This window comes from Capricornis sumatraensis, chromosome 7 (genome assembly GCF_032405125.1).
Source record: "Capricornis sumatraensis isolate serow.1 chromosome 7, serow.2, whole genome shotgun sequence".
NCBI lineage: Eukaryota > Metazoa > Chordata > Mammalia > Artiodactyla > Bovidae > Capricornis > Capricornis sumatraensis.
Genome location: NC_091075.1, coordinates 21,793,230 through 21,817,049, shown reverse-complemented (window position 1 = coordinate 21,817,049; position 23,820 = coordinate 21,793,230). Strand labels below are relative to the sequence as shown.

The 23,820-nt window shown below is 36.1% G+C and overlaps 1 protein-coding gene across 3 annotated transcripts in view; it reads right to left on the bottom strand.

Annotated features, from left to right (window-relative positions):
• TBCK (TBC1 domain containing kinase) overlaps positions 1-23,820 on the bottom strand; it is a 202,038-nt gene that overhangs the window by 33,441 nt on the left and 144,777 nt on the right. For all 3 annotated transcript variants that reach the window (XM_068975131.1, XM_068975132.1, XM_068975133.1), the window contains one exon: positions 11,165-11,340. In XM_068975131.1, coding sequence (XP_068831232.1) covers positions 11,165-11,340 — 176 coding nt within the window. The remainder of the gene's footprint in view (positions 1-11,164; positions 11,341-23,820) is intronic.

Genomic DNA, 23,820 nt, shown 5'->3' with positions numbered 1-23,820 from the left:
AAGGACATACCTTAAAAACTCCTGATTTTTCTCAAACTGTGAACATGACAAACTCAACTATTTTCAGCAAAGCAATCTATATCTGCCAGCCTAAATCAACTGCCAGAGAGAGTTTCTGTGTTTATCAAATGGCCAGTGTCAACCATGGACATTTTTCCTTTTTAGTGTTTTTTTCAGTAGCAAAAACAATACAAATCTATACTAGTTAGATGCTCTAGCAGACATGTTTGCATTGCCTGCCCAAACCCTGCTTTCTTGTTTGAAAGGACCTCAACTACTGACCCTGATGAAAGGATGTGCGTAGGCAATCATGTTTGAGTCAGGTGACCCTGCCACAATCAAGACTGACAGGATAGTAGGGAGGGGGAGGGTGAAGGTGGATATCTGACACAGGCTGAGCCAATTAGACTCTCTCTCTTCAAAATCAAAGGTAAGATACAATGCTAAGACTGTGTTAAACTTATTGGAGTGCCTTCTCTATACATAATTTATTCAGCCACACATTAAAGAATTAAATAAAATTATTTATTTTACAAGATAAATTCTATAAATATTTGGTTTTTAAAAAGTACCCACCTGTATCTAAATACCCAGTATGTAATATCTGTATCTAAAATCATATACAAGCATCTAGATGAGTTTCTGGGTTCAATATCACCAATTTATTATGTGCTTTTAAAGAAGATTTTAGTCCAAATTGCCTTTTAGTCACTACAAGTATGTCATAAATTTATCATTCTAGAATTTGCTTTTGTGTTTTATGGTCTGATGTTTAAAAAAAGTTCACAAGATTAAATGTTAAAATGCTGACAAAGTATGATGGCAACAGAGTCCTTTGGGTAAGAGAAAAGTTAGAATCCAAAATACAAAACTATTTCAAACCTTTTTAAAGCTATTTTAACACTTTGGACAATAAAACACAAAAGAAAAAAAATCTTAAACCACACTTGCCCCATTTTTAGTTTAGTTCAATCAAAAAAATCCTGGAAAACATATAAAAGCACTCATCCAAAAACACTCTTGTCATAAAACTTATAGTGCAAATAAGATTGGGTAAACACGGATACTTGTAGACAGAATGGTCAAACCTCTAAATAGCTATTAACTGTGTGACCGGCAAACAGCAGAGGAGAATGAGACTGGTCTAGTTACATATTAATACATTTACAATGAACATTCTCTTCTTAAGTAAGTTGGACACTGTCGACAGTTTTGATTATTTAAAGATCTTGTTTCCTTGGTAATTATTTACATTTCACTGCCTACAACAGAAATTCTCATATGAAGCAAACATATGATGAAGTAGAACTTTTTCAGGCAATTTCTAAACACATGAGAGGCTGTCAGACTATTGTAAAGGCAGGTAGCCAAAGTTTTTTTTAATCTTCAGTCTTTCATAATCATAATAAAGTATTAGGTGTTTGAAAAATGAACAAAGTACAGATTCTGTATATTTTGTGTTAATAGGACAAATTAAGTACAGTGAAACAGAAGACGATTTCTGACATATAGTGACTCTGATTAATCCTGGGCACAACATGGCAAGGAGAGCAAAATGATATAAGAATACACTGCAATATGCACTTTCTCCATGTTCAAAGGACTTAAGTTTTATTTCATTGAACTGAAGTAGAGGACAAATATGTATAAGTTCTTTAGCTGAGTCATTGGAAAAGACCCTGATGCTGGGAAACATTGAAGGTAGGAGGAAAAGGCGACAACAGAGGATGAGATGGTTGGATGGCCTCATCGACTCCATGGACATGAGTTTGAGCAAGCTCTGGGAGTTGGTGATGGACAGGGAAACCTGGCTTGCTGCAGTCCATGGGGTTGCAAAGAGTTGGACACGACTGAGCGACTGAACTGAACTGAGAGATGAACATCCAACAATATATTTTTTAGAATTGTGACTGTTACTTCATTGCTTTCCTCATATTCTAGACAAAAATTTGGATTCATTGCATTTGCCTTTTGCATTTGGGCTTCCCTTGGGGGCTCAGGTGGTAAAGAATCCACCTACACTTAAAGAGGTTCTATAGTGGGTGTACTACCCAACAGACGGACATTATACTGTTTTACAAACTATAACCTTAAAAAGCTTCAGCTTCACGTATCTAGTTTAGAGACCAAGGCTATAGAAGCCCAAGTATTTATGTGTTAATTAGCCTCAATCATATATACATCTTGATAGTGTACTTATAACAATGTCCACCACAATTTTAAGATTGGTTTTGGCAAAAAAAAACACAATAAAAACAATGCCACATATAAACACTAGCTATTATCTTTTCAGTGTTTATAAGACATTTTGCTATTAGGATTTTTAATGATTAATTTGAAGGAACTAAAAGATATAAGACATGATTAAAGAAGTTGATAGAAATTGCAATGAAATCTCTTCTATGGAATAGTAGTAGCTATAAAAACACAAAAGCCTCTGATTGCTATAGCACTCACTGCCTCAGGTGTGTCTGCACCTTAAATATTTTTGTGCATGATGAAGGAGTTGGGTTATTAGAACAATATTAACAGGTATGGATGATGTGCATTATCTTGTACATTTCTAAGACGCGAAGACTTTCTTACAGTCACAAGTCAGTCTATGTGACGGTTCAAGAAGATGCATCACACTTTAACGAAGAATGCAGAAAAAATACCAGTTCTAAGAATAATATGGATACACGATATAGGTAAGCTACATAGGCAAATTTTCATATTCCAGAAAAATTATTTACTAAAAGATTTTAAAATTCCTTTAAATAATTGATGGTTCAAAATTCAATACAGAAGTAATCTCATGTTTTCTAAATTCTAAAAGTGCACAGCATTTCTCACTTGGTGACATCACACTTCTATACACAAAGCATATTTGTCTCTTACCAGACCAAGAAGGTGTGCTCAGTTATATGTTGGCTTGTTTGCTATGTTATAGTTATGTTTGCTATGTTATAGTTTGCAAATTATAGTTAGTGTTAAAGAGCTCAAAGTAAAGGCTATACCTTTAGTATATCAAAAGTCAAAAGCTTCCTATTATATAACTAAACTGTATTAACTGATATAAAAATTATACCTTTGAGATATCATCATTTTTCTTTGCTAAATCTATTGCTGCTTTCTTTGAATAGAATCACCATCTCCAAGTCACTCTAAAACCTCATTTTTGTCATCTCATTAGTGGCAACATTCAACTGTACTGTACTCATAAATCCCACTGTCCTATCTGTATCCCATTACCACTTGCCTATTTCAGACACTCATTACTTTGAGCTTAGACTATAGCAATAGCTGTTTGTTTTCTCCAATTCTCTTTTCCTTTGGAAATCCATTTTATTCACAATATTGTTATATTAAAACATTTAAAACGAAGTTCTGATTACCACATCCATCCTGAGAAAACGTCCACGGCTGCCTACAGGACAAAGTCCAAATTTCTCAGTTCAGCCCTTACGAACAGAACCAAACTACTTCAATTCCAAACAAACTGGATCACATACTGTTTCCAGTGTATGTTCTGCCTAGTTCCTGTAGTTTTCCCTACCTAAATAGCTTTTCTCTATATTTTTGAGTGTTCAAATATTATCTATCTTTTGAGAATTCCTCCATGAAAGTTTCCCTTCCTACAGTCTCTGTACATCTCTCATGACAGCCATCTGACCTTTTATAACACATACTAATGTGGCTTTCCTGGTGGCTCAAAGGTAAAGAATCTGCCTGTCAATGCAGGAGACATGGGTTCGATCCCTGAGTTGGGAAGATCCCCTAGATAAGTGAATGGCAATCCACTCCAATATTCTTGCCTGGGAAATCCCATGGACAGAGGAGCCTAGGAGGCTACAGTCCAGAGGACCGCAAGAGTCAGACATGACTTAAGAGACTAAAACCATTAACATATACTAATGTACCTGACTTTCATCAAGACTTTAAATAATTTATATAAAGTATCTACATTTATCTCATCTATGAAACTCTTACAATGCTTAATTTAGTGTCTAGAATACATCTAACATATTTGCTGAGTAAACAGATTTCAGAATTGTGCCAAACCTAGAGCAACTAGTGTCAGGGGCAAATACATTAAATGCCTCCTGGCCTTCCTAGCTTGTGGCATCACTACCTATCAATACTTGTAAGTGTCATGACACGTAATTATCTTTTGTCAAAATACAGTATGAGGAAAAAGAAACAGCAACAGGAGTCACTTCCCTGGATTTTCTCCAGCATAGATACCAACCCAGAGGGCCCAGTAAAACCAGTTTATTTTCGGGCAAAGCTAGAGACCTCACTCTATAACTGCAAATATGAAGGAATATTTAAGTACATCAAATCTCTGGGTGATTCCATCCTTCCAGTCTCGTCTGCACCATTCCTTCCACAGTCATTCCTTTTCTCACTGAAAGACAAATCTGAGCATGCCACTTAATTGATTAAAATTCTTTAACACTTTCTCACAGCCTATGGAATAAAACGCGGACTTCCTAGCACATTATACAACATTCTCTGTAAGTTGCCTTTGCCTAGTTTAGTCTCACTTTCTAACCTCATATATTCCAGCCAAGTATATCCAGAGTACTTGTAATTCCCTTAACGTGTCTTCCTCACATTCTTTGTACCCATGCACTATGTGTTTTTTCAGGCTCAAGTGTCTCTTTCTCTTCATTGTTCAGGTGTTTTCCACTTGTCTTTTAAGACCCATTTCAGGCATTATCTGGCTTAGATGACCATCCTTATATTCCCAAGGCTTTCTGAGTATGGCTCAGACATACAGCATTTCACACAATATGGCAATTATCTATCTCATTTGTCTGCCTTAGCCACAAGACTGAGTTCCTGATGGGCAGGGGCTCTGATTTAACCAAGCAAAGTAGGTTCTCAGGCAGGACTGACTGGCTGTTTAAATAAGGTTGATGGAACTCACGAACTGGGGCAATGGATAGGTGTCAGAGAAACTAGGAGCTCTCCTGCTCCGGTAGCTCAATGGTAAAGAATCCGACTGTAATGCAGGAGATGTGGGTTCGATCCCTGGGTCAAGAAGATCCCCTGGAGATGGAAATGGCAACCCATTCCAGTATTCTTGCCTGGGAAATCCCATGCACAGAGGAGTCTGGCAGGCTAGAGTCAATGGGGTTGCAAGAGTTGGACACCACTGAGCAACTGAACAACAACTGATGTACTTCTCAAAACTATTAATCCAGACAGTGGAGACCTTCTTCAGTAGTGGCTACCATATACTCCCACATTATACAAGGTCCATTCAGCTGTAGTAATATACATGAATAGAACCCGTAATTCAAGTATCTTAAATCTAGATCCAAACAAGAATCTTACTAAGCCTTTTTATTATCACTTTGCTCTGAACACAAGTATCTCAATATTACTTTGAAGCCTTTTTTAGAAATTAATTCTTCAGGACACATAGACAAGAGCAAAATCTAGCATTTACTAAGGATGAATAACATGGTGTAATAATGAAAACAACTGAATTTATGTGCTTTTTAAATTAAAAAATGTAAGCTTGAGGTTTTTCTTATAGCTTCTGATATTTAAAAAAGTTAACAGTTTTAAAAATAAAGCTTCAAAACCAACCTTGACTTCAAGCAAATGAGAACAGACCTTCAAAGTATTTCTGTTCATAGATAACTGTTGGACCCACATTATATGACTAAGACACTAAATATGAACTCTGAAATTTGGAAATGAAATATTTAGGAAATTTGAAATGAAATATTTAGAAATATTAAAGAAAACAGCAGTTTAACTTGTGTATTATCTTTAAAACTATTAAGTACTTATCAAATTTATGTACTACCTGAGGAACATTTTCTATTGCTTCTTTAAAATATTCAATTATGGTTTGCTCTGAAATCTCCATTATGTACTGAAGGACAAAAATAACTGACCTGAACCTTTACCTAGATTAACAATTCATGTTTCCTTCTTATAAAAACAAATATAAAATCAGATTTCAACAAAAACTTAGCTGTTTAGCCTCCCTGATATAAGCCATTTAGCTTTACTATTAAGAATATGGCTTAGATTATCTCTAAGGTTCCTTCATATTCTAAAGCTGGGATTATATCTCTATTCCAAGTGTATGAAGTCTGTCTTCATGTCCTCTAGCTTTCCTTGTTTAAATTCCCCTCCTCTCTTGGTCTCCTCCAAGGGTAGAGACAGCTCTCATATTTTTGACATGTTTCTCCTCACCTACAATCACAAAAACTGATAATAGATTAAAATATTATCTCTTGCAGGGTATTTTTATTTTAACTGGGAATGTTTATATCTTAAGCTAAATGACTAAAGCTTTAACAGAACTTCAGGTGATGGGGTTCAGGACACGCCACCCCAAATGATGGCATCTTGACATACTGAATATTTTAAGCCGAAGGAATTGGGGAAATGTCATGTGCAGGAAGGACTTTCTGACCTTCCCATGCATCAGGTCATAAAACCTTCAATTGAGAGAAGCCCTGCTTATATTGGGCTTCGCACATGGCGCTAGTGGTAAAGAACCTGTCTGCCAATACAGGAGGCATAAGAGATGCAAGTTTGATCCCTGGGCTGGGAAGATCCCCTGGAGGAGGGCATGGCAACCCACTCCAGCACTCTTTCCTGGAGAATCACAGATAGAGGAGCCTGGAGAGCTGTAGTCCATAGGGTTGCATACAGTTGGACACTATCAAAGTGACTTAGCACACATGCACGCTCCTTATACTAATATTTAGAGGATAGGAACATCCTTATCTTCAAGACTGAGGAACACTAAGAGGAATCTGAATGGACAGGTCTTGCTAACTTTTCCTTGGTTTACTACAAAAGTTTACAACGCTTAGCTCAAACCCCTTTTGCTCTATCACATTTTCCCATGGCTGTCCACTTTTCATCAGACCTAGCTTAAAAACACTCAGGTTTAGTCAATTCTTCAGGTGTTCCTTATGAAGGCTCCCATGTCATATAAAACTTTTATTAAATAAAATCTGTATACTTTTCTGTTGTGAATTTGTCTTCTGGGTCGCTAAGAGTCAGACACGACTGAGCGATTTCACTTTCACGCATTGGAGAAGGAAATGGCAACCCACTCCAGTGTTCTTGCCTGGAGAATCCCAGGGACGGGGGAGCCTGGTGGGCTGCCGTCCATGGGGTCGCACAGAGTCAGACACGACTGAAGCGACTTAGCAGCAGCAGCAGCAGCAGCATAGGGGCCCCTATAGAAAAGAACTTAGAAAAGTAGAGGAAAAAGATACTTTTCTTTCCCTATGTGCATAGCAGAGTTCTAGGGAGGGGTAAGGCTGTCCTTTGAATTCATTGGTAACTTATCTTGCTAAAGGATAACACTGCCTCCTTCCTTTTCATAAATGATCGTTTTAATTATTTTACATAGGTGAAGAAAGACGACATGAAATTTAATTCTAGACATTTACTCTCCTGAAATTGTTTTCAGGAGAGTAAAATGTATGAGGAAAACAAATTTTTCGCCCATATAAAGATGTATCACCTATATAAAGAACTGTATTAGCTAAGTTTTCCTGCTTAATTGATCCCTAAAAGCAAAACAGAGGATAAAAAATGATTGTATGTGTGCTCAGTCATCTCTGACTCTTTGCTACTCCATGGACTGCAGCCTGCCAGTCTTGTGTGTTCATGCAGTTTTCCAGGCAGGCATACTGGAGTGGGTTGCCATTTCCTACACCAGGAGATCTTCTTGACCCAGGGACTCAATTTGTGTCTCCTGTGTTTCCTGCTTTGGCAGGTGGATTCGTTACCACTGAGCCACCTGGGAAGCATAAAAATGACACAAGACTATAAACAGTTAAATATTATACACAATACTTAAAAAAATAACTTTCTTAGAGGAAGAAAAAGATGTTACAGAGTTTCTGGTTTGGTTTTTTTTTCCTCCCTGCTGTACTGTATAGGACTGTAACTTGTAGGTACTGGAGAAATAAAACTATTTTAAAAATATACTAGTGTTAAATATTTATTCATTTCTTAAACAGATAGGAAAAGTCATGTTAATCCCAGAGTTTAACTGAAAAATTAAGTTAGTCTACAAAAATGATTCCTTCAAAAAATATGAAGATTTGAACAGGCTTGCTTTGTTAGTTTTAAAATTACAGCATCTTAGTGACAGTTTTGGAAAATTTTGATAAAACATACTTTGAAAGCATTAGATCTTATAAATTAAGTTACTACAGTAGGAAAGAACCTTTCTAACATGCTTCCTCTCTCAAAGCATTCCAAATTTTCTTTACAATATTTAAAACAACTCAGTTTTCTTTTATTCTGTGTCTGTGTCTGTATAAAGATAACTATTAGTCTTAGGCACTTAATTGGGATTAAGGCCCCTACACACAGAGGCACTGGAATCTTTATAGTTCAGCTTGTGTGTAAGATCTGAAGGAACGTATACCATGTATGGGACTTCCCAGGCAGTGCAGTGGTAAAGAGTCTGCCTGCCAATACAGGAGATGCGAGTTTGATCCCTGGCTCAGGAAGATTCCCTGGAGTAGGAAATGGCAACCCACTTCAGTATTCTTGCCTGGAAAAATTGCATGGACAGAGGAGCCTCATAGGCTATAATCTACGGGGTCACAAAGAGTCAGACATGACTGAGTATGTACGGACATACAGTGTATGAACACATAATTTGGAATCAACACACATCTCATTCAGTCATTAATTTATATTAAGTGACATATCTCAATCTTGTTTATGCTTGCTGAACAGTCTTATGAAAAGACCAAACAGGCACCTGCATAAAGCTTGGAGAATAAAGCTTGGAACATGAGGCTAGTTTATGTGCCCTTGTGAAAGTTGATCAGCCTTTTCAAGTCTCAGTTTCTTCATCAGTAAAATAGAGGTATTATTTTACTGCCATACTTGGCACACTGTGAGAGCTTAATGATCGCTATTATTGGAAGTCAATTCACTTAAATCTATTGAATCTTAATAAATTATTCATTCTAAATGTCTCTCATTTCAAAGAAACTAGTCAGGCATAATACTGCCACCCATGTACATTTATGTATCTTCAATAGGACAGCGAAAAGTCTTTAACCAACAGCATAAATCTCTTATTGTGGATTTTTTTGAATAGTGATTACAGGTAGTTGAGTAATTAAAGGCATGTTAGTAACTCTAAACTCACACTGTTGAGATTTCTGACTGCACCATACCTTCTGGCTTCAGTGACTTTATCTCCTTTGAAAAAAGGTGATATCTCAGCAGAGCTGAATGATGTAAAGAGGCAGGCTATAAAAGATGTGGGGAGAAATATTCTAGGCAGGAGGAGCAAGGGCAAAGGCCTTGATGGATAAATATGCTTGGCCATTTTGGACCGGCAAGAAACCAGCAAGTACAGTAAGAGAGGACATTAGAGGAGATAAAGTCACTGAAGCCAGGTCTCTGCCTAGTTCCAACCTTGAACCAAGGGTGGTAGGATGACATAAAGACACTCCTACATTGGGCAACTCAACTATACTTATCAGAGAACAATGTTCAGGTGAGTTGCTCTGCTTTCTGCTATTCTATTTATATTTATTCTGCAGAAAATAAAGGAGAGTTTTAATAAAAATTAAAGTCAGACTACAAGCTTTGGAAAACTTGGATTGAATGTTCCTTTTATACTGTGTGTATTTAAAAATTTCAAGTGGTTAATTAAGTAGCTTGAAAGGAAATATCAGGAGTGTGGTGTATACATAAACTGTTTTAATTATTTTAGTAATAGTCCTTAACATTAGGATAGATCACTGTAAAATTATGCTTTTTGGATGGTTTTATGAGTCAATAACTAAAAGTAAAATAAAGTAAATGTCTCTCAGTTGTGTCCAACTCTTTGCGACCCCAAAGACTGTAGCATACCAGGTTCTTCCGTCCATGGGATTTTCCAGGCAAGAATATTGGAGTGGGTTGCCATTTCCTTCTCCAATAACTAAAGGCTCAACCAAAAGAAACATAAACTATAACATTAAGAAACTAAAAGTACTTAAAACGTTTGAAATCATGGATAAGAAGAACGTGTACATCAGGGGTCCCTGACCAGTCAATTGGAATTGAATGCTTCTTTTGGGAGTCCACTCTACTCTGCTGAGGAACTTTTAGTACCCCTAAAGCCCTAACACCAGAAACATGAACATTTATATTCTCCCCAAACTTGGGGTCTCACAGTCTAGGGCAAGTAGAAACTTTTCACAGAAAAGATGGTGAGGTATCATTTGAAGTAGAAGGCTCTCAAAGTATTTTCAGTAATCTAAGATTCTAAGGATTGCTTCAGGAGTTCTGGAAATCTATGGCTTGAATTTCATTTTAAAATTTCATTTCAAAAATTGTGACTGAAAATATACACATGAAAACTTCTACGTCAATTTTAAGCATCTACATATAACCCTTATTTATAGTTAGTAAATGCTACAAATGTTAACTTACAAAGAAAATCAATTGCAAAAAATTTCTTCATTTATATTTTATATATTGAGTTTCCAAGAAAGATTTTAAGAGGTTCAAAAAATAAAAAAAAAGCAAAAACAGAAAATCATTCACCTAGATTTAAAAGTATAGAGAATCAAGGCATGCTTTACAAAAATCTGATAGAGATGAAAATATAAGGAGAAAGACTAAACTATTACTACTTTGTAACTTTTCATATTTTAATGCCAAGCAAAACCATGAGAAGTTATGGTACATTTAATAGTAAAATATCAGTGGAAAGTACTTTAACATGTTCCCTATAAGCTAATATTTTGAAAATTATAATAAACAAAAGTTCAGAGTTGAGATCTGGTGAACTTTCCTCTCTAGGCTATGAGGCAGATCAGGTAAACACTTACTCTTCATCTCTGCCAAAGTTTTATCTACGCCAGGAAGGATTCAAATTCCCCCAGGAGCACCAATATACACCAGAGAAACACAAAAACCAAGAAAATAGCCCACTATTCTGGTATTGTTTGGAAAGTATTTGAAGGTCTCTGGTATGTAATGTTATCTTATGAAACACTATATTAATATTACGCAAGTCTGTTCTGGCATCCAGTTTGAGAATTATCTAGCTATCTGAATTCAAAGGAATCCCAAACATGTTCATTGTTTTTACCACATGCCCTTTAAATGAAAAGGATGCAAATGTGAATAAAGCAGGACCACCCTTTAAAACCAAACGTGTAAAGGATACTCTTCACTATTCCGGATGTCAACTACCAAGAGCTTTGGTTTACTGGACTTTGTCTTCTTGGGGGGTGTTTTGAAGTGGCCAGTCACTGTCAGCTCACACAAGTCAATCAGGTCCTCTGCTGAAATCCGGGGTGATACCTCCGACTTTAGGTCATTTAACGGAATGGATTCTCTTGACTGAAAAAAATGAACAAACAATACAAATACTGAGACTATTATAGAGAGACAAACTATAGCCAGTACAGAATATCTTCATTTTTTATATCAATCACTATAGCATATGGGAGAAATATAGAAATATGAGATATCTAAAACTGTATCTCATTTTAGCAGTGTACTGTGTACCTATTTCCTATCACTGATGTTTACCTTTTTATTTGTCACACATATTGTTGTTGTCTGGGAAAGACTAGAGATCTCTTCAAGAAAATTAGAGGTAGCAAGGAAACATTTCATGCAAAGATAGGCTCATTAAAGGACAGAAATGGTAGGGACCTAACAGAAGCAGAAGATATTAAGAAGAGGTGGCAAGAATACTTAGAAGAACTTTACAAAAGAGATCTTCATGACCTAGAGCCAGACATCCTTGAATGTGAAGTCAAGTGGGCCTTAGGAAGCATCACTATGAACAAAGCTAGTGGAGGTGATGGAATTTCAGTTGAACTATTTCAAATCCTAAAAGAGGATGCTGTGAAAGTGCTGCACTCAATATGCCAGCAAATTTGGAAAATGCAGCAGCGGCCACAGGACTGGAAAAGGTCAGTTTTCATTACAATCCCAAAGAAAGGCAATGCCAAAGAATGCTCAAACTATCACACAATTGCACCCATCTCACACACTAGCAAAGTAATGTGCAAAATTCTCCAAACCAGGCTTCAGCAATATGTGAAGTGTGAACTTGTAGATGTTCAAGCTGGTTTTAGAAAAGGCAGAGGAATCAGAGATCAAATTGCCAACATCCGCTGATCATGGAAAAAGCAAGAAAAACATTCAGAAAACATCTTTTCTGCTTTATTGACTATGCCAAAGCCTTTGACTGTGTGGATCAAAATAAACTGTGGAAAATTCTGAAAGAGTTGGGAATACCAGACCACCTGATCTCCCTCTTGAGAAACCTGTATGCAGGTCAGGAAGCAACAGTTAGGACTGGACATGGAACAACAGCGTGGCTCCAAATAGGAAAAGGAATATGTCAAGGCTGTATATCGTCACCCTCCTTATTTAACTTATATGCTGAATACATGAGAAACATTGGGCTGGAAGAAGCACAAGCTGGAATCAAGATTGCTGGGAGAAATATCAATAACCTCAGATATGCAGATGACACCACCCTTATGGCAGAAAGTGAACAACTAAAGAGCCTCTTGATGAAAGTGAAAGAGGAGAGTGAAAAGGTTGGCTTAAAGCTCAATATTCAGAAAACTAAGATCATGGCATCTGGTCCTGTCACTTCATGGCAAATAGATGGGGAAACAGTGTCAGACTTTATTTTTTTGGGCTCCAAAATCACTGCAGATGGTGACTGCAGCCAAGAAATTAAAAGATGCTTGCTCCTTGGAAGGAAAGTTATGACCAACCTAGACAGCATATTCAAAAGCAGAGATACTACTTTGCCAACAAAGGTCCATCTAGTCAAGGCTATAGTTTTTCCAGTGGTCATGTATGGATGTGAGAATTGGACCATAAAGAGAGCTGAGCACCGAAGAATTGATGCTTTTGAACTGTGGTGCTGGAGAAGAGTCTTGAGACTCCCTTGGACTGCAAGGAGATCCAACCAGTCCATCCTAAAGGAGATCATTCCTGGGTGTTCATTGGAAAGACTGATGCTGAAGATGAAACTCCAATACTTTGGCCACCTGATGCGAAGAGCTGACTCATTTGAAAAGACCCTGATGCTAGGAAAGATTGAAGGCAGGAGGAGAAGGGGACGACAGAGGATGAGATGGCTGGATGGCATCACTGACTCAATGGACATGAGTTTGGGTAAACTCTGGGAGTTGGTGATGGACAGGGAGGCCTGGCATGCTGCGGTTTATGGGGTTGCAGGGAGTCGGACACGACTGAGCAACTGAACTGAACTGAACTGAATACTGGAGTGGGTTGCCATTTCCTTCTCCAGGGTATTTTCCCAACTCAGGGATCAAACTCTTGTCTTTTGTGTCTCCTGCACTACCAGGCAGTTTTTTTTTTTTTTTTTTTTTTTACCATTGAGCCATCTGGGAAAGCACACATAGGAAACCATTAATCTTTTCCTTCACTACAACTTCCTAGTTCAAATGTGATGGAAAGAAATGAGGTAGACTTTTCCTTATGAGAGCACTGTTTATCATTATTTTTTTTATCTTGTCCTGTTTTTTATTTATTTGTATTTTTCTTTTTTTAATATAAACTTAGTTTAATTGGAGGTTAATTACTTTACAATATTGTATTGATTTTGCCATACATCAACATGAATCCGCCACAGGTATACACGTGTTCCCCATCCTGAACCCCCCTCCCTCCTCCCTCGCTGTACCATCTCTCTGGGTTGTCCCAGTGCACCAGCCCCAAGCATCCAGTATCATGCATCGAACCTGGACTGGTGATTCATTTCATATATGATATTATACATGTTTCAGTGCCATTCTCCCAAATCATCCCACCTTCTCTCTCTCCCACAGAGTCCAAAAGACTGTTCTATAAACAGCTCTTTTAAGAACATTTCATCTTTCAACTATAATTACTGTTGTTGTAAATTGCATTAATTAAAGCTCTGGTAATATGAGAAATTGTTTTATGACTCAGTATTGAACTTTCCTAACATGATTTATGTTACTTATGAATGGTTGGGTAGAAATTAGATTCACAGAAATGAAGAACAACATAATGCTTTCTTAGATAATGTATTTTAATTGTAAAGGGGGTAAAATCAGACTGCAGACCACCAAACCTGTCTGTATATGTTTGTTACATGTCATAATACTGATTCAGACTTAAAAAAAAAACCGCTCAGTTGTGTCTGACTCTTTGTGACCCCATGGACTATACAGTCCATGGGATTCTCTAGGCCAAAATCTTGGAGTGGGTAGCCTTTCCCTTCTGCCTACAATGCAGGAGACCTGGGTTCAGTCCCTGGGTCAGGAAGATCTCCTGGAGAAGGAAATGGCAACCCACTCCAGTATTCTTGCCTGGAAAATCCCATCGACAGAGGAGCCTGGTAGGCTACAGTCCATAGAGTCGCAAAGAGTCAGACATGACTGAGCGACTTCACTTTCACTTTCTCCAGGAGATCTTCCCAACCTAGGATCAAACCCAGGTCTCCCACATTGCAGGCGGATTCTTTACTAGCTGAGCCAGGAGGGAAGCCCAATTCAGACTAAGGGCCATTCACAATTATTATTCATGTTATTTGGTAGGCAGGAGGATCCTCTACCCTTCACAAAAGGCAACACAATACATCTCAATTCAACATAAACTTGTTGAACACTAGTAGTCACTGTTGAAAACTTATTTAACATAATTTGAAAATTTAAGAACTTTCAAAACTCACTTGATTTAAAATATGGGGATTCAAAAAATTTTTACTTATATGCTTAATATGCTTCCAAGATCGAGTCTAACTATTACCTCATTTGCTTATTTTCTCTTTCCTCAATTTCATAGTGGGATTCCACATACATAATTTCCAATTTAGACTTTCCAGGCAGGAGAGAATAAAGCCTATGAATCACATAACAGACAAGCCTTATTCCGAAAAAAAAAAAAAAACTGTTCTCAATTGTTTCTGGAGTTTGAATGTCAGCCCTCATCCCTTGGGTTTCTGTGACTATGTATGCTATAAATTCTTTAGTAGTAAGAGTAAAGCACTTGTTCTCTCACTATTAGCTTTTAAATAGAAATGGAAGTTGCTAAGTTTTATGAGTTTATTGCACTTAATGAAAAATAATTAGGAATTTTAACTTTTTAGTATTAGAAATTAAATGTACTTAAATATTCTGAAATTAAAACTGCTTCAGAAAGATTAGTTTTAAAATCAGCAAGTCATACAATCAATGCTTCTATCTTCTTTTTCATCAGATTTCATTAGATTCTATAGGTGTTTTTCTCAGGCTTCACATGAAGCTGTACATTTATGAAGATAAAATAAAGAACTCTTGATTACTCTAGTTCTGCTTTCAGTCATTCAGTGCTGAATGGGGTATTTCTAAAAGAGGTTTGTCTGAATGGAAGGTGTGCCTGACTGATGAAGGAAAGAATTTGACCAAAGTATTCTCTATGAAGAACTGATTGATGAAAGAAAGATATGACCTTGGCCTTGGTTCCAATCAAATGCATCATTTGTCAGGAGTTTCTTCAAAGAAAAGACTGATTGCCTTATGAAATGGTAAGAAAAGAAGGAAACAGGAGTCACTGACAAGTTCATAACTTTCTGAAATTTGAGTGTATCATCAAAGAACTTTAATATGTTGCAAGCATGTTCATCTACAAATTAAATTTAGGAGATTAGTAAATCATACTTAGGACAAATTATACAACTTTGCTTTATGAAGAAAATAATTATAATACTAAAAAATTCAGAATCTAGTTTTTCTTTTATTAGACAGTTTTATACACAATTTCACTATTCACTTGAACAATTTCTACTTAGAGGCATAAAATTAAAACTTCTTTTTTTTTAAAATAATAAAATTTAACTTTATTTTTTTCCCACAGATAAAAAGGCTGAAAATTGATTTTTTATTGGAGTATAATTGGTTTACAATGTTGTGTTAGCTTCCAATGTAGAATAAAGTGAATCAGCTATACATATACATATATCTCCTCCCTCTTTTTAAAAAAATTTATTTATTTTAATTGGAGGCTAATTATTTTACAATATTGTATTGGTTCTGCCATACATCAACATGAATCTGCCATGGGTGCAAACATGTTCCCCATCCTGAATCCCCCTCCCACCTCCCTCCCTGTATCATCCCTCTGGGTCATCCCAGTGCACCAGCCCTGAGTATCCTGTATTCTGCATCGAACCTGGACTGGCGATTAGTTTCTTATATAATATTATACATGTTTCAATGCCATTCTTCCAAATCATCCCACCCTCGCCTTCTCCCACAGAGTCCAAAAGACTGTTCTATACATCTGTGTCTCTTTTACTGTCTCGCATACAGAGTTATCATTACCATCTTTCTAAATTCCATATATATGCGTTAGTATACTGTATTGGTGTTTTTCTTTCTGGCTTACTTCACTCTGTATAATTTAAATCTTCTTTAGTATCATTGATATTGGTATTTTCCTGTGTGAGTAGGATTTCAAATTCACAGAACATTGTTTATGGACAATGGACAAGAATTGAGGATAACTGCAGAACAACTCTGAAAATTTCTATTATCATTTCTTCCCAAGAACGTGTACATACAATGCACATTAAATTTAGATATCCAAAAATCAGAAATCAGTTGGTATGAAAATGACTTAAAAAATAATATTCCATTTCCAAACTAAGGTCAAAATTTATTTAGCAATGTTACTGACAAAAACTATCTTTCAGTAGAGTGAATTCTCTGAAAGGGCTATCTAAATGTGTTAGTGATAACGCTGATCAAGCAAGCAAAAATCCAAACCTGGTAACGTGACAGTTATTTTCCTGTGTCCATTAAACTACCAGGAGACTGACTCTGTCATGGTACCTAAGAGTCTGAAATGGTAGACTTGACTTTTTTTGGTATATGGTGTTAGAGAATGTTCTGATTTTTTTTTTAAACATGTAGCTATTCAGTTTTCTCGGTACCATTTATTGAAGAAATTGTCTCTATTTTTGTCACTTTTGTAGTAGGTTAATTGACTACAGGTGCCTGGGTATATTTCTGGGTTCTCTATTCTGTTCCATTGATCTATGTGTCTGCTTTTGTGCCAGTACCAGGTTTGATTACTGTAGCATTGCAGTATAATCTGAAGTCAGGGAGCATGATTCCTCCTACTCTGTTTTTCTTTTCTAAGATTATTTTCACTATTTGGGGTCTTTTGTGTTTCTATACAAATTTTTAAATTATTTGTTCTAGTTCTGTGAAAAATGCCATTGGTATTTTGATAGGAATTGAATCTGTAGGTTGCCTTGGGAAGTACGATCATTTTAACAATGTTAATTCTTTCAATCCAAGAAATATCTTTTCATCTGTTTGTGACATCTTCAATTTCTTTCATCAGTGTCTTATAGTTTTTCAAGTACAGGTCTTTTACCTCCTAGAAAGAAAGTGAAAAGTGAAAGTGAAGTCGCTCAGTTGTGTCAGACTCTTTGCAACCCCCTGGACTGTAGCCTACCAGGCTCCTTCATCCATGGGATTTTTCCAGGCAAGAATACTGGAGTGGGTTGCCATTTCCTTCTCCAGGAGATCTTCCTGACCCAGGGATTGAACCTGGGTCTCCCACATTGTAGGCAGATGCTTTACTGTCTGAGCCACCAGGGAAGTCCTTTACCTCCTTAGGTAGGTTTATTCCTTATTTATTATTTTGTTCTTTTTGATTCAGTGGTAAATGGGATTGTTTCCTTAATTTTGATAGTTCATTGTTAGTGTACAGAAATGTAATAGATTTTTATGTATTAATTTTGTACCTGCAACTTTACCAAATTCATGAGCTCTGGTAGTTTTCTGACGGTGTCTTTAGGGTTTTCTATTACAGTATCATGTCATCTGCTAACAGTGATACTTCTTCCTTTCTAATTTTGATTCCTTTCATTTCTTTCTCTTGTCTGATATCTATGGTTAGGACTTGCAATATTATGTTGAATAAAAGCGGTGAGAGTAGGAATCCTTGTTTCATTCCTGATCTTAGAGGAAATGCTTTTAGCTTTTCATCGTTGAGTTAGTTGTGAGTTGGTCATATATGGCCTTTTTTATGTTGAGGTATTTCCCTTTATGCCCACCTTCTGGAGAGCTGTTTTTAAAATCATAAATGGATGTTGAATTATACCAAAAGCCTTTTCTGTATATTTTGAGAATATCATATGGTTTTATTCTTTAATTTCTTAATGTGATTATCACACTTATTGATTTGTAGACACTTAAAAGTCCCTGTATCCCTGGAAATATTAACTATGAGAATAAAGAACCAGTGTCTAGAACACTCCTCCCATATTTTCTGTTACATGTCCTGGCACTGACTTCAACTTAGTTACCAAGGACAGAAATCTGAAAACCACTGCAGACTTTTCATTCTTCCTTATTTCTCATTCCTATATAACAAATACCCAAGTTCCATCAAAATAACTCTTGAATCTGAATCTGTTACCTGATTTATTGCCCTACTTCAGGGCTTCCACCATCCCTCAAATGGACTGTAGAAGCTGTTTGCCCCTCTTGCTATTTCTTTTTTTCCTGTATCTTTTCATATAAACTCATCCCTTCTAATCCATATTCCAAATGCCACTTGAGTTAAAATAAAAACCTGATCAGGCTTCCCTGGTGGCTCAGATGGTAAAGAATCTGCCTGCAATGAAGGAGACCTGGATTTGATCCCTGGGTCAGGAAGATCCCCTGGAGAAAGGAACAGCAACCCACTCCAGTATTCTTCCCTGGGAAGTTCCATGGACAGAGGATCCTGGCAGGTTGCAGTCCCTGGGGTCATAAAGAACTGGACACAACTGAGCAGCTAACATACACTTAAAAGTCTGATCATGTAGATTTTTATAATTAAGAACACCTCACTGGTTTCTAGACATTGATGGAGTGAAATCCAAATTCTTTGGTATAGAATATAAAGTCTTTTATGAATTGGTATCTGTCTATAGTAGGCAAGAGACCATAGGCTTTGGGGTCAGATTACCAGGACTCAAATTTTGGCCAGCCCACTCACAGTGTATGATTTTGGACATGATACTTAAACTCTCTACCTAATTTCTTCATCTATAAAGTGGGATAACAGCAGTTATCCAAATCCTCCTGGGCTGCTGTAAGAACTAAATGTTAATCTATATAGAACATTTAGAATAGTGTCTGACATACTGTCAGAGTTTAATGAAAGCTTGGTTATCTTTCACCTTTTTTCTCACCCCTCACCGCCTTGTACCTTGTGCTTTGGTATTAGCAGACTATCCGCCTTTTTATACCACTGTGCCACCTTTGCCCACATTGCTTCCTCTGCTTAGAATGCCACACCTTGTCCACTTAATAAATACCTGCTCACCTTACAAGTATCAGTTCAAACACTGCTCTCTCCGTGAAGAAAGTCTTTTTGACCTCTGACAGGCTCATTTAGTTTCTTTCCTGTGTCCCCACAGGTATCTGGTACATGTCTTTATTGTAATAGGATTATTTACTTCCAGCAGACTAACAGCTCCTCAAAGACAAGGAAAGTTACTTTTATACCTATGATTTCCCCAGGTTTCAGCATATTATTTGACACATAATATATTTGTTGAATACGAATGAATAAAATAGTATTTCTAAATTTTCTATTACTTTTCCTGAGTAATTTTGTGTTATGGGGTATGTACACGTTTTCCCAAAACATGTACATACCTGTATCATAGTAATTACTATATTTGTAATACATTATCTGTTTCTTTACTTGAATTACAAAATCCTTAAATAAAGGTTCTACATCTTTTCATATTTGTATCTCCAAAAGGCAGCACAAGGTCTGGCACCAAAAATTGTTAATAGGTATTTAATGAATGAATGAGTGAATAAAAATGTGATTAAATAACATTACAGAGCAAAGCTATTTGTCTGGATCACTAGACAGACTCCTCAGGGATGGCAAATCATCAGATTCTCTAGCCTCTGGGCACTGTGATGGTTAATCAAGAATACTGAAACCTATATCTGCCTCAGTGATTTCTCACAGCCATCTCTCTTTTCCTCAGCTGAAAAACTAAAGATGCCAGCTGCTACCATATAGGTTTACAAAACATACTCTAATTAATTGAAAGACTTAGGTGAATATAAAGAAGGCAAAAATAAACACACATACAAAACCATCCTAGTAAAGTAGGTAATTTAATGATAATAAAAAATATGAATGAAGGAAAAAATAGATAAATACTAGAGCTGAAACTTAGGGGAATATCAATAAAACTGGAAAAGCTGTATATGAACCATGTGCATGATAATAAATGAGAAAAATATAAGTAAATATGCTTCTCTTTTTCCTTCTCTCTATATTTTCTTTATATCTCTCTTTTCTATATACCTTTCTATCTATAAATGAGAAAAATATAAGTATGTAAGAATATTTGAAAGAATAATTGATTGCAAATATTTTCAAAAGAATAGAAAATCTGAATAGACCTATACATTTATAGGCCAAGGTAAAGTTGAGGAGAAGGATGAACTGTGTGTCCGCTTTACAATACAATAGACTATTTACAAAATCTAAATAGACTTTGTAAAAACAACTAAATAGACTGTGTAAAAATGGGTAAGATTTTAAAGTTTTTAAACAATTGCTTTAAAGAGAGGTGCCAAATAGTTTTTCCCCAAGCACTTCTATCTATAACTATTCCAAGGCAAAGAAAACATTGAAAGATCATTTTATGAAGTGTCCTTAACCTAATACTTAAATCTAACAAAAATGACATCAAACACAAATGCATGCACAACCCTCAATATTCCTTATGGATATAGATTCTTTCAAAAAATCTCAAAACTGGAAAATTGAATGCAGTAGCAATTTAAAAGAATGGCATATTATGAGCAAAAGGGATATTCCAGGAATGAAGGATGGCTCAATATAAGGACAATCTGAAAAGTAATTCATCACCTTTAATTAGTCAAAAGATACAAAGTATGTAATTCATCATTGTAGGTGACACAAAGCCATACGTGATAAAACTTCACATTTATTCCCAATTTTAGAAAAAGAAAAACTCATGGTAAACATATATCAGAAGGAAAGCTAATCTGAATGATGAAAGATTTCATTAAGATGGATGTTCTTCATCTCAAATATTTGACATTCTACTTAATGATGAACCATACAGGCAGACTTATTGTGAAAAAATATATCTCTTAGATAATACAATAGTCTTAGAAAATCCAGACTAATCAGAGAAAAGTCTAATAAAACTGGTAAGAATTTGGTAAAGTTTTAGTCATAATATATATACACAATAAAATTATTAGTTATTTTCAATAGCAGCAGAAGCCAGTCAAAAAACCCAAGGAACATAAGCTTTCAATTGCAACGTCAAAATATTCCTCCAAAACAAAATACTTAGAAATAAAAGAATAATATTTAAAGAAAATGAAACAGTTTTGTGATGGGCATTAGAAAAACCTGAGACACATAAAATGCTATCTGGAAAGAAAGATTCAGTATTTAGAAGATCTTTATTTCCTCTTCAAACAATGTATTAATTACAATTTAATCAAAACTCTAAAAGGATCTTTCTTTTTTATTTTGAAACAAAAACTCTAAAGTTCATTTGTCTAAATAGGTGAGAATGTCAAGAAAACAATGAAAAATAATAAAATACACTGTCATATGCTAAAACCGTATAAAATATCACCACATGATATTGCACTAGAATTGACTAGGAGACTAATAGGCCATAATGGGGTGTATAGAAAGACCTCAATAAATGAAAGAATGCTGTAAAAGAATAGGATTCCATAACAAATCACTGGAGAAAATGGTGTATTATTTAGGATATAGTATAGGCATCATTTATTACCTATAATAAAATCAAATCATGCTATCTTATACTCAAAGTAAAATGATTTGTAAGTTGAACAAAAATTATATGTAAATGTAGAATCACAAAAGAATAAGAATTGATGACTTAAATTAATTTCAAGCATATAGCAAAAGCTGAACCCTTAAATAAGAGAAATATATGTGAAAAATAAAAATTTAAGATGCCCTTAATATATAAAGAACTCTTTTAATCAATAAGACAAAGCAATAGGAAAAAGCAGCCTGCTTAGTTAATATGGAGGGGAGATATACACATATACCTGACAAAATAAACACAAAAAAGTAAATAAAATGTTTTTACCTCCATCACAGATATATAAAAAACATGTATAATCAAAGACATAGAAAAAGTAGGTAAGTGTCCTAGATATCTTTTGCTTGTCTCTCCAGATTCACTCTCCATTGGTTCCTGCCTGTTCTCTACTGGTGGGAGGCCTCTGTTTGGACCTAGAAGAGGGACTCCAGGTCCTCTGGCTTTCAAGGTAGTTCAGACAATAGAGAGAGTAGGTCAAGGTAATATAATCCCTTGGTTCCGTACTTGAAAATTCACCTTGATTTAGCTATTTGTTGACCAAAGGTCACTGTTCCTCTCAAGATGGCTTTCTCAACCTGCTTCTCATTTCCTGTGTTCTGATCATCTCTTCCTTCCTCATCCCTTTGGCTTTTAGGTGGGAACAGTTCAGTTGAGTCGTTCAGTCATGTCTGACTCTTCGCAACCCCATGAATCGCAGCATGCTAGGCCTCCCTGTCCATCACCACCTCCTGGAGTTCACTCAGACTCAAGTCCATCGAGTCAGTGATGCTATCCAGCCATCTCATCCTCTGTTGTCCCCTTCTCCTCCTGCCCCCAATCCCTCTCAGCATCAGAGTCTTTTCCAATGAGTCAACCCTTTGCATGAGGTGGCCAAAGTACTGGAGTATCAGCTTCAGCATCATTCCCTCCAAAGAAATTCCAGGGCCAATCTCCTTCAGAACGGACTGGCTGGATCTCCTTGCAGTCCAAGGGACTCTCAAGAGGCTTCTCCAACACCACAGTTCAAAAGCATCAATTCTTTGGTGCTCAGCTTTCTTCACAGTCCAACTCTCACATCCATACATGACCACTGGAAAAACCATAGCCTTGACTAGACGGACCTTTCTTGGCAAAGTAATGTCTCTGCTGGTGGTAATAGTGCTATTGCTAATTTTCATAATTTATTGCATTATCTCTCATATTTTCACCAACATTCCACCATGATCTTTGTAACTATTATCTCTCTAAATAAACCATTCTTGAGTTATCCTAATGTGAGTGTATAATCTTTTGCTGTTGGTTGAACTCTGACAGTAAGCATGTAGGGAAGAACTCAAAAACACATTATGTGTTAAGGCACATGAAAAGATGATCAACATCAGTAATTATTAGAGAAATACAAATCAAAACTACAATGAGGCTCCACCTCACACTTGTCAGAATGGCCCTTACTAAAAATATCTACAAATATTAAATGTAAGAGAACTTCCTTTATGGTCCAGTGGTTAAGAAATCTGTCTTGCAATGCAAGGGATGAGGGTTTGATCCCTGGTTGGGGAACTAAGATCCCATATGCTGCAGAGCAACTAGCCCATGCACCACAACTAGAGAGTCTGTGCACCACAATGAATGATCCCACATGACACAATGAAGATCCTGTGCCACAACTAAGACCCGACCTAGCCAAATGAATAAATGAGTAGATAAATAAAATAAATACTTAAAAAACCCCAATAAATCCACTACAATACCAGTTTGGTGACATATATCACAGTGAATATGTGTGTGTGCATAAACACATGCATGTGTATATAAATTTATTTTCATAGATATAAGAATGATGCATAGAAATTGTAAAAGTCTGTGATTCAGTGGAATTAACAACTTTTTATCTTAGTGCTTTTCTGTGTTTAAGTTTTAATCATTAAGCATGAGCTATTTTTGAAAATTTAATCATTTATAAAAAT